At 39.4% G+C, this 13,072-nt stretch overlaps 1 protein-coding gene across 3 annotated transcripts in view; it reads left to right on the forward strand.

Moving 5' to 3' along the window:
• Nucleotides 1-12,320, forward strand: part of LOC144974984 (excitatory amino acid transporter 1-like) — a 64,696-nt gene extending 52,376 nt beyond the window's left edge. For 2 of the 3 annotated variants that reach the window (XM_078918599.1, XM_078918590.1), the window contains exons 8-11: nucleotides 67-120; nucleotides 2,148-2,342; nucleotides 7,414-7,548; nucleotides 11,970-12,320. In XM_078918599.1, coding sequence (XP_078774725.1) covers nucleotides 67-120; nucleotides 2,148-2,342; nucleotides 7,414-7,548; nucleotides 11,970-12,096 — 511 coding nt within the window. In that variant the 3' untranslated portion in view covers nucleotides 12,097-12,320. The remainder of the gene's footprint in view (nucleotides 1-66; nucleotides 121-2,147; nucleotides 2,343-7,413; nucleotides 7,549-11,969) is intronic. The other variant, XM_078918579.1, reaches the window with a different exon arrangement.
• Nucleotides 12,321-13,072: the final 752 nt, after the last annotated feature.

Consider the following 13,072-nt stretch of genomic DNA (forward strand, 5'->3'; position numbering starts at 1 on the left):
ATATGTCTTCAAGATCCCGAAGATTTCGTCCTGACTCATGTGAATTTTGTAATTTTTACATTTCAGATTCATGTTTGGAATATTGCAAGCCATGTTCACTGCTTTAGGCACGTCTTCCAGGTACAGTGGAGTCCAGATAAGATAAACTCGCTCAAGATAAAATCTCTTTACTCTAAAGATTTCCGTCCGGTTCCGTTTTTTAAAATGTTTATTCTCTTTCTTACATAAGCCAACTAATCAACGTTCGGTCCAATAAAGTCGAATCAGACTCGGTCCGGTTAAAGTAACCTATTCTGTGTTATGGTGGCCTTCTCTTCTAACCTCCACGCGCCAACCGAGTTTTTATAAGTGTATTATCCACTATATATATAATATTATATATATATATATATATATATATATATATATATATATATATATATATATATTGTATATTATATATATTATAGGTCACGATGGCTGAATTGCTAGGGCAATCGCTTCTCATGCGGATGGTCCCAAAATTGATCCCAGGAGCAGTCGAGATTTTATTTTTTCCGACTCCTCACTCTAGCAGTGATTAGGTAGTAATTTGCGATGGACTAGCATCCTATCGAAAGGGTAGCAAGCGAATGCTATTGTCCATTTAACACCATAGTAGTAGTAGTAGTAGTAGTAGTAGTAGTAGTAGTAGTAGTAGTAGTAGTAGTAGTAGTAGTAGTAGTAGTAGTAGTAGTAGTAGTAGTAGTAGTAGTTGGTAGAGCACTCGCGAGATCGATCCCGGGTGCAGTCGAGATTTTTTTCTGACCCCCCTATCCACCGAAGGTTATTGGGTAGGTGGGTCTATTAGATCTGGCGAAAAGAACTTTTTTAAAGACTAGCGTCCTATCCACAGGGTAGCAAACAAGTCATGGACGGCAAGATGCTAATCAAAGGATGCATGCAAGAATTGACGAAGCCACAGACAACATTCCTACAAATATTATCATAAAGGGAACATCTTCAACAACAAATACTTAAATCGAGAAAACCTTTCTACTAAACTTAGATGGAAGACTTCAACGTAGAAGAGAACTGGAGAGAAACGTGGAAAAGGGAAACACATAGAGGTGGCAGCATTATAAAAGCCACAGAAAGAATGCTGGGTTACTTCAAATTGCCTCTTAACAGGACATGGCAGAACTGCAGCAAATATGTGCAAATGGAAATTTGAGAACATTAATACCTGCCGTGTCAGGCAGCTCCAGAGACTAGTGATCACATCGGCCTCCAATGTCCAGTACCGAGACTTGCAGACGGCTATTCAACAATTCATAAGGCAGAGGCAGACTTCTAAAACTGAGATGATAAAATAAATTTGGAGGTGTAGCCATCATATTCCTTCAGAGCCCTTAGGCCCATGGAGCCGGAGTATATCCCGGCTTCCATAGCGTGAAACGGACAATGTTCTCAAGGCTTCGACAATTCTTGCATGCATCCTTAGATTAGCATCTTGCCGTCCATGGCTTGGTGGTGAATGCGGCTGAGTAGGAGTTGACTTGAGACACCCTGTTATCATTCTCATTGATTATCTTAACCGGATGTCATTGCGGTTTACATAATATAATATGGACTCCTCATCACAGGGGCCCAGTGTTCACCCGCACTGTAGCATATTGCCAAAGCAGACGTTTTCAGTATTTGCGATGAGACTCTCCAAGTGGTACTTGAGTTTTCTCACCAGGTTGTTTCTCTTTGCATTGGTTTATGGTAATTTAGCTGTCTGTCCATTGTGATGCCGAGGTATTTGGGATTGGGGTTTGGGAGTAGGACTGAGTTACGGACTATGGGCCCATTCTTTCGCTTGATAGGCTTGATAGAAAATAGAAGAAAGTTGGTGCTAAAACCCCGTTTGTTTTGTTTTTTTAGGGGGGGGGGGTTGTTTTTGTTCTTGTTTTTTCTTCTTTTTTTTTACCATAGGGACCAGGATAAACTCCGGTTCATTGGTCTGAAGACCACTACTTTTTTTAGCGATTATATTTATATATGTACATAAAGCACTTTACAAGCTTGGAGCCACGCGACTTACTGGTCCATGGTGGGTTTTGTTGTGTTAAGCAATAAGTTGTGTCACGTCCTAACCACCATCTAACGTTCTCATATATTCAACTTTGCTTTCTTTCACACAGCTCTGCAACACTACCCATCACCATGAAAAATCTCCGAGAAAACAACAACATTGATCCTCGAGTTATCTCTTTTGTCACACCAGTTGGTGCCACAATCAACATGGACGGTACAGCATTATACGAGGCTGTTGCTGTAGTCTTCATTGGACAGCTCAATGGGTTAAGCATGGATCTGGGCAAAGTTGTGGCGACGTGGTAAGTCAATGCACACACATTAACCCTCTCCTTACCAACTATAGGAAAATCGTCACATTCGTTACGATACAACCAACAATTTTTCTTATTCATATTTCTCTTGTACATCATAAAATTTAAAGAAAATGAACAGTGTGTTGTAGAGCATGTTTTGCTGAAGAAATTATTTATCGCAAGAACTTACTGCTATTGTATTTGAATGATAAAAAATATATTTTTGTGTTGGGTGCATAGAATTAAACGAATTAGAATACGTACGAAGCCTAAAAAGTGTCCACCAATGAAAGCATTCAGCGCCATTTTATTGTTGGCTGAGAATGTAGTCATTACCATTCATTCGGTCTCTATGTCAACATAACGACACAAGAAAAACAACAAACAATATCAAAATCCACAATAAAATGTTTCAGAACTGTTGCGTATATTTATGGCACAATGAAGCTGTCAAAAAATGAAGTTAGAGAATGTGTGTAATCATGTATTATAATTACCTGTAATGTGTTTTCCAACCACCACATCATCTACTACTACAACCACCACCACAATATCATCACTAACACTACTACTACAACCACCAGCCCCACATCATTATCACTACCACTACTACTACACCACCACCAGCACATCATCATCACTACCACTACTACTACAATCACCACAACCACATCGTCATCACTACCACTACTACTGCAACCACCACCACCATATCATCATCATTACCACTACTACCACAACCACCACCACCACTACTACTACAACCACCACCACATCATCACTACCTCAACTACTACAACCACCACCACAATAGCATCACTACCACTACTACCACAACCACCAGCACCACATCATTATCACTACCACTACTGCACCACCACCAGCACATAATCATCACTACCACTACTACTACAACTACCACAACCACATCGTCATCACGACCACTACTACTACAACCACCACCATATCATTACCATTACCACTACTACTACAACCACCACTACCACCATATCATTACCATTACCACTACTACTACAACCACCACAACCACATCGTCATCACTACCACTACTACTGCAACCACCACTACCACCATATCATCACCATTACAACTACTACTACAACCACCACAACCACATCATCATCACTACCACTACTACTACAACCACCACCACATCATCATCACTATCACTACTACTACAACTACAACCACCACCACATTATCATCACTACCACTACTACTACTGCAACCACCACCACCATATCATCATCATTGAAATATAGTTTTTTTTTAAATTGAGCTTTATATAGTGCAATATCTACTAAATGTGCTCAAAGCGCTTTACAAGGAGTCCCTGGTCAACATTTAACATATAGGACGGGACATGACGCCTGTTAGGCGATATTACAATTTTTCGGACAAAGACAACTCTGTTAACGGCCAGGTACTCATTTTACACCTGAGTACGGTGAGAGAATGTGAGTAGAGAGCCTTTTCCAAGGACTCAACTATGCGCCGAGCGCGAGGCTCGAACCCAGGACCTTCCTATCCGAAAGCGAGTGTCATACTACTAGACCACATAGCCGCATCATTACCACTACTACTACAACCACCACCACCACCATATCATTACCATTACCACTACTACTACAACTACAACCACCACCACATCATCATCACTACCACTACTACTACAACTACAATCATCACCACCACCACATCATCATCACTATTACTACTACAACTACAACGACCACCAACACCACATCACCTCACTAACACCAGTACTATAATCACTACCATTAGGTTTTGGAGCTTTACTTCATTTGAAATAAGGAAACTTCGGAATTGTATTTGGCATTGTGTTTATATATCATAATATAATTCTAATCAGTTATCTATTTAGAACTAGATACTATACAATATGTATGCCAAATACCACCCCAATTCCCCTTTCTTGTGTGCGGGAATTCCTCTTTCGGCATTGAAATTGAGTGTGAGAGAGTCATCACTACACACATAAACAACAGAAACAATTTAAAAACATGACTATGACACGCAACCACTCACACACGAGGCTATACTATTTATCCCTTTCTCTATATAGAACAGGACAAGACAAACAATAGCTTGACTCTCGCTACACTTCGCATTGATGTTTGTCGTCTCACGAATTCAACTCTCGGTCGACCTGTCAATATTCCTTTTTGCCTCGGACGTAATCATTAATAGAATGTTGTGTGGTTTTGACCGTGAAGAAAACCTTAAGAAGTCACATTTATATCATTTTAGAGAGATCGTTTTGAATAATTTTGAGCTAAACGAGCGAGCAGCAACTTGTTTTCATGAACGGCCGATCAGCGCTTGTTTACTATAGTAACGCGATTCCCAGCCAACGTCTCAATGGCGGATATTTTTCTCATCGAGGCCGCTGGTTGGTTAGCCAATAAGAGCACCGTACGGTTTCCATTGGGTAAATTCTTTGGTTGGGTGTGAAGTTTTGGGGAAAATCCTGAAAATGGCTGGTAAGGAGAGAGTTAATGTTTCTTGGCGTCTTGCTTTTTAATTATAGTTATGGTGATTTAAAAGGATGTTTAGTGAACGTTCCTAATAAATAGGCCACAGATGAAAGGTTAAATATCATCTTTAAAAATCACGTGTCTCCATCTGAATCTGAAAAAGATTCACTAAGGACAACGTCTTGTACAAATTACAACAACCCTCTTCGCAACTGCTCAAACTACCAACTACAAGTATCGTCAAACATTTGAAGGCGACAAAATCATTTTGGGTAACATCCATAGAATTAAACGAATGAGAATACGTACGAAGCCTAAAAAGTGTCCACCAATGAAAGCATTCAGCGCCATTTTGTTGTTGGCTGAGAATGTAGTAATTACCATTCATTCGGTATCTATGTCAACATAACGACACAAGAAAAACAGCAAACAATATCAAAATCCACAATAAAATGTTTCAGAACTGTTGCGTATATTTATGGCACAACGAAGCTGTCAAAAAATGAAGTTAGAGAATGTGTGTAATCATGTATTATAATAACCTGTAATGTGTTTTCCAACCACCACATCATCTACTACTACAACCACCACCACAATATCATCACTAACACTACTACTACAACCACCAGCCCCACGTCATTATCACTACCACTCCTACTACACCACCACCAGCACATCATCATCACTACCACTACTACTACAATCACCACAACCACATCGTCATCACTACCACTAATACTGCAACCACCACCACCATATCATCATCACTACCACTACTACCACAACCACCACCACCACTACTACTACAACCACCACCACATCACTACCTCAACTACTACAACCACCACCACAATAGCATCACTACCACTACTACTACAACCACCACAACCACATCGTCATCACGACCACTACTACTACAACCACCACCATATCATACCATTACCACTACTACTACAACCACCACTACCACCATATCATTACCATTACCACTACTACTACAACCACCACAACCACATCGTCATCACTACCACTACTACTGCAACCACCACTACCACCATATCATCACCATTACAACTACTACTACAACCACCACAACCACATCATCATCACTACCACTACTACTACAACCACCACCACATCATCATCACTATCACTACTACTACAACTACAACCACCACCACATTAACATCACTACCACTACTACTACTGCAACCACCACCACCATATCATCATCATTGAATTTTTTTTTTTTTTAATTGAGCTTTATATAGTGCAATATCTACTAAATGTGCTCAAAGCGCTTTACAAGGGGTCCCTGGTCAACATTTAACATGTAGGACGGGACATGACGCCTGTTAGGCGATATTACAATTTTTCGGACAAAGACAACTCTGTTAACGGCCAGGTACTCATTTTACACCTGAGTACGGTGAGAGAATGTGAGTAAAGAGCCTTTTCCAAGGACTCGACTATGCGCCGAGCGCGAGGCTCGAACCCAGGACCTTCCGATCCGGAAGCGAGTGTCATACTACTAGACCACATAGCCGCATCATTACCACTACTACTACAAACACCACCACATCATCATCATCACGACCACTACTACTACAACCACCACCACCACCATATCATTACCATTACCACTACTACTACAACCACCACCACATCATCATCACTACCACTACTACTACAACTACAATCATCACCACCACCACATCATCATCACTATTACTACTACAACTACAACTACAACCACCACCAACACCACATCACCTCACTAACACTCAGTACTACAATCACTACCATTAGGTTTTGGAGCTTTACTTCATTTGAAATAAGGAAACTTCGGAATTGTATTTGGCATTGTGTTTATATATCATAATATAATTCTAATCAGTTGTCTATTTAGAACTAGATACTATACAATATGTATGCCAAATACCACCCCAATTCCCCTTTCTTGTGTGCGGGAATTCCTCTTTCGGCATTGAAATTGAGTGTGAGAGAGTCATCACTACACACATAAACAACAGAAACAATTTAAAAACAAGACTATGACACGCAACCACTCACACACGAGGCTATACTATTTATCCTTTTCTCTATATAGAATAGGACCAGACAAACAATAGCTTGACTCTCGCTACACTTCGCATTGATGTTTGTCGTCTCACGAGTTCAACTCTCGGTCGACCTGTCAATATTCCTTTTTGCCTCGGGCGTAATCATTAATAGAATGTTGTGTGGTTTTGACCGTGAAGAAAACCTTAAGAAGTCACATTTATATCATTTTAGAGAGATCGTTTTGAATAATTTTGAGTTAAACGAGCGAGCATCAACTTGTTTTCATGAACGGCCGATCAGCGCTTGTTTACTATAGTAACGCGATTCCCAGCCAACATCAAAATGGCGGATATTTTTCTCATCGAGGCCGCTGGTTGGTTAGCCAATAAGAGCACCGTACGGTTTCCATTGGGTAAATTCCTTGGTAACATCACAACTAGATTACTTTTTCACATTAGTCTTACAAGTCTTTGTTTCTATGTTCCCTTTTCAAGTTTAACAGCGACTGCTTTGGCTATTGGTGCTGCAGGGGTCCCTGGGGCAGGTCTTGTGACTGTGCTCCTCATCCTTACCGCTATCGGTTTTCCTACAGACGATATTGGGTTTCTACTGGCTATTGACTGGTTAATGTGAGTACCTATTAGGTTATGAATTGTTCTAAGCCTTTTTCATTTTGTTCGTAAAACGTTCAATTTAATACAAGAGATTGTGCACCACACCCCCTCCCTTACTTAACTAAATGTCTTGCAATTTGATATTTCAAAGGCCAACTCAATATATCGATGTAGCGAAGGTTTCTTAGCATGTGGTCTTTTAATACGTTTAAATTGACTTTTCCATCTTTGCCTCACTTATGGTTTGAACAACGTGGGAGAATGGTGATCTTGAAGTTAAAGGGCTAAAGCCGACGTGAACTTATTTGAAGGTCTGATAACCCAGTTCATTATGGTATGTTTGAATCTTTTTTTTTAAATGACGCAAAATACTGTCCATTACAACAAGGCCCATAAATGGGTTCGAATGACACTGACAGACCAGCATATCGGCACGTTGGCTAAAGCCATCCTTCGGGATGGAGCAGCGAGCTCCCGCCTGGGACAAAAAGGAGACATTTGCGTCGCTTCTGTCAAGGGTCGAGAACCTATCTAAAGGACGTCTCGATATCTGGAGTATGGGGATGTTGTTTTTGTTTTTTGTTTATTTGTTTTTAAGGGTTTTACGGCGCTTGCGACACAATAAAGTCATTTCAGCGCCAGTAAAAAAAAGAAGAAAATGGGAAAGTAAAAGAAATCTAGATTTGCAATTGAAAGCACTTTGACTTTGAGAAAAGAAAGACAAAGGGGAAAAGTTCAAATTGGGAACAGATGTAAATTCCAGGCTATCAGTGCACTTTGTTTGAGATCACCTAATAGGTTCATCCAGATCAAGCACAGGATCCCACCAAGAAGAATACACTCAAATGTTTACAAACCATTATAAATAAAAATGCACAACAGATGATTTACAAGAAAAAACATACCATCTACCAAAACTAACACTATACATTTTAGCTAAACACATAGCACCAATACACCACATGCATAAATTTTTCATTGAAGTGAATTCATATTTTATAAATGGTCTTGTCTCGTCATCAAGTCGCAACTCCGTGCTTCGAAGATATCGCAATTGTATGGTGAGAACAAATGGAAGTGCCGAGACTATTATTTAGATTTTATCAGAAGGTCAATCAAGATTACCAAGTAAAGATTTCCTGTTATAAGAAGTTGACATTTAAGCAACACTTCTCTCTTGATTAATGACTTTGCTAAACACATCGTTTACAATCTATCGACTATTTTAATTAAAAAATTATACGAGTCTTACCTTGGGAAGACGAAGTATGATGATAATTATTCCGTCTCTTAATGCTGAAGGAGTCAATTGGAGGAAGCGCTGCGTCACGTGATCACTATTTAACTCCGAAAAAGCTGCCCACAACAAGTGTGTAGTAATGATAATACACAACTAAACTAAGTACTCTATGAACTTATCCCGCGATAGGTTACACATGTGTAATATATAGCACAATTTCACCGAAAAACAACAATAATACTCAATATAGAATTATAATCATATTAATAGTAAGGGCAAGGGAGGGAAGGGCAATTGACTCCTTCAGCATTAAGAGACGGAATAATTATCATCATACTTCGTCTTCCCAAGGTAAGACTCGTATAATTTTTTAATTATTCCGTCTACTTTAATGCTGATAGGAGCCACTTGGAGATTTCAAAGCAGGGCAGGTTTTGAGGATAGTACTGAATTTGCAAAAGATTCCGAATGAGATTCAATGGGCTTTTTATAGAATCGAGCAAAGGTAGACTCCCTTTTCCATCCTGCCGTATTAAGTACATGCCATATATCTACACCCTTAGCTGCTGAAGAACAAGATGCTGATCGTGTGCTGTGTGCTTTAAATATGTTAGTATCCACTCCTGACTTGGTAGGATAAGTCTAATCCAACGTGACAGTGTATCCTTGGAGACTCCTAAGTGAGGGCTAAGGGTGCTAATAAACAATTTATTAGAAGATCGAAGTGGTCTAGTCCGTTTCAAGTATGCTCGTAGATATGTCATAACACAAATCCGCCTGTCCTCATTAAATGCATGGAGTGTAATAATTGTTTGAGGATTAGAAGGCGAGTTATGTTTAAGCAATTTACTAATATGGAATATAGCTTTGCTATCATGAATAGATAAACAAGATGATTCAATAGTCATGGCATGAAATGATTGGCACCTATGTCCCGTAACAAGAGCACATAGCATAAGAAGTTTGGCTCCTAACATAAAAAGGTTAAGATCACGAGCAGGGGAAAGTGATCTTAAATAATTTAACACAGTAGATATGTCCCAAACAGTAGTGTAACGGGCACGAGTGGGTCGAGAATGAAATACACCTTTCATAAATCTACACACTAGCGGATCTGAACCGGTCTCGTTCAATGTTGACACTGCTGACCTCGCTGTATTGATGGCACTGTATCCCAATCCAGATTGAAATAATATTGTCAAAAAAGCTATAGTAGTCTGAACATTTTTACTCATAGGGTCCACCCCATCAGCATCACAAAACTGGATAAATTTCAGTAAGTAACTATTGTACTGTTTTTGGGTGTTGCGACGCCAACTTTTCATAATTATTTTTAAGGCGTGCTTGGAAACTCCTTGTTTCCGGATTTTTGCCCTGATAAGAGACAAGCCATCAACTTTAGTTTTGGATACAAAGGGTGCACAGCTGCCCTGTCTGATGCCAATGTCAATAGGTGTTTTGAGGCTTTTAGATGGACCGGGGCGCTATCAGCATAGTCATAAGTTTGGGGAACCAAGTCTGTGTTTGCCAAATTGGTGCTATCACCAACGCTCGCGATACTTTGTCTTGTTGTATCTTTTGTAGAGCCCTGGGGATCATATTGAATGGAGGGAATAAATACACAAATCCAGCCCATAAATGATAAAAGGCATTAATGGCACAGGCAGATGGGTCAGGATATAACGACATATATTTGGGAATAAGAAAATTGGTTCTAGAAGCAAAAAGATCAATTTCTGGATTTCCAAAATGATCACAAAGCTTATTGAACTCTGCTCGATTAAGCGACCACTCAGTATGAATAGATAATTTTCTACTATAATCATCAGCAATGGTATTTTCCACTCCGGGAATATGACATGCTGAAATCCATATTCCCCTGGTTTTGCACCATAAAATTAACTCTCGTGTGATGTCATTGCATTTAACTGAATGGGTTCACCATATCAACTGACCGCGAAAGGTCAGCATTACATTCTACATCTTTACTGCCTGACCGCGAAAGGTCAGCATTACTTACATCTTTACTGCCTGATCGCGAAAGATCAGACTCAATGTCATCATTACATATTGGCCGCGAAAGGCCAATATTGACATTAGCATCTTCCTCCTCCATTTCATTAAAACGGTCAAAGGCCTCCTTCATTTGGCTCACCACTGGCACCAATCCCATCAACACACTGAGTTGCTGTTTTATTTCATTAAAGTCCAGTTCACTGCTACCAACGCTACTACTACCAGCACCGTAACTGCTCCCCTCCGTTTTCTTTCCTTTACCTTTCCCCTTCACACCTCTTACACTTCCTTTCCCAACACATTCCTTCTCGCTCGCCCCGTCTTTCACTTCACCACCTCCTTTCCCTTTCTTATCGTCCGCTCGGCTACTCTCGATTGTTTCTTTCTCCATCACTGACTCGGAACCAAAAATGGCGTTCATTGTTTGTAAACAAAGGGACCGAGATGGCAGGCGATAAATAGGTGTTAAACTATTGTTTAAAATTGCACAAGTTTTACGAATATATACACTATCCAGATGAATGAATTCACAACATATAAATTGAACACAATTCCGTTTGAAAATATAGAATAATAATAATATAGAATTTAAATCAAATTGAAGTTGGTGGGCTCCAGTGATCAACGCTAAAGCAACGCTAAAAAGTGATCACGTGACGCAGCGCTTCCTCCAAGTGGCTCCTATCAGCATTAAAGTAGACGGAATAATTGGATTCGTTAGATAAGTCCACTGAAAACGCCCTTTTTTCTTTAAAAATAATTTGGTGGTCTCCGTAGTTGAAGTGTTCCAAAGCAAAGGGACTTATTTATTCTGGATCGAGTCGTTTTTGTTTTGATTTGATTGGGTTTTTTGGGGCTTTTTTTGTTTGTTTTTTTTTTTTTTTGGGGGGGGGGGTCTGATCCCTCAGTCCATTCTGTTGTGATTGGGTCACTGGATCTGTTTAGATCTGTCAGAAAGTAGATTAGAGTATAATCCAAATGATAGCAACTAGTTATTACCATAATTGTTCTAATTTGAACACTACCAGGTACCCCAAAAAATCTAAATTCCATGATCAGCTTTGTTTCCCTCGCAGGCTACATTACAATTATATTTACCTTGTGACTTTATTGTGAAAAATTGATAAACTACATGTATTTGTTATTTATACTAATGTTTATTTTTTGTTCATTTACAAAGGGATCGACTCCGTACAATGATAAACGTAATGGGAGACTCCTACGGTGCTGGTATCGTTCAAAAGATTGTTAATAGTGATCTTGCAAAGATGGACCACGAACCAGGTGAACATCAACCAAGAAGATGAGCGAATAGACCCTTTATGAGTTGTATTTAGTTTTCAGTTTCAGCTTCAATAATTTAAATTTAGTTCTCAACTCAGTGAAAGAACCCTTTTGCATGATAAGTATACAAGGATTTGCCATAATAAATGCATATTAATAACGTGTAAACTTTACTCCATTCCCCCTTCCCTTGTTTTCGCATACGACATTCTTGTGTTCCTGGAATAAACGTTGGTCTGGATAGTAACGCCATTTAACAAAACTTTTATTTAGGGGAATAAAAAAAAATAATTTAAAAACAACACTGACCTCCCCTACAGGAAAAGGAAAAGCGACCTCTGCCCCACCATGAACGGTTTAAAGAGAATTTGATATACCAAACCATGGTCAGAGTACAAGACAAATTAAAGCGAGAGGACTGTCCATTATGTTAAAGTAAAAGCCTGCATAAATCAGTTCTCATGTAGACAGGACTTGATTGTGGCCCATCCAGCTGCTTTGTAAATCGTGATACACTCAATTTCTCAACGGTAACCTGGTGGTCCTAATAATGACAATTAATGAGATTGGACCCTTGCTTAGAAAGGAAGACAGGAAAATTATAATTAAATATTGGCGCGAGATTTTTGTCCAATGGGGTTGGCAATTATACAGCAAAACAAAAACAAAAAAGAAGAGAATTTCTTGTACAATTATGTTCTCTGCAAATTGCACACATCATTGAAATCCTACAAATCATTTATCCACAAAAAACAATATGTTGCCAAAGAAGGATCAATGAAAGTGCATCCTGCCGGAGTTATGGAACAATCTCCATCTCTATTCTAGTTAAATGAAGGTAAAGGTTAAAAAGGTGTGGATCGTTTGTTTTTAAGGGGTTTTACAGCGCTACACAGAGGTCATTCAGCGCCAGTAACAAGGAAGAAAATGGGATAGTAAAAAAATCCTAGATTTACAATTAAAAGTACCCAAGGGGCAAGACAAAGGGGACTGGCTAAA

The sequence above is a fragment of the Berghia stephanieae genome, chromosome 1, assembly GCF_034508935.2.
Source record: "Berghia stephanieae isolate SIO BIC M18660-M18661 chromosome 1, UCSD_Bste_1.3, whole genome shotgun sequence".
NCBI lineage: Eukaryota > Metazoa > Mollusca > Gastropoda > Nudibranchia > Aeolidiidae > Berghia > Berghia stephanieae.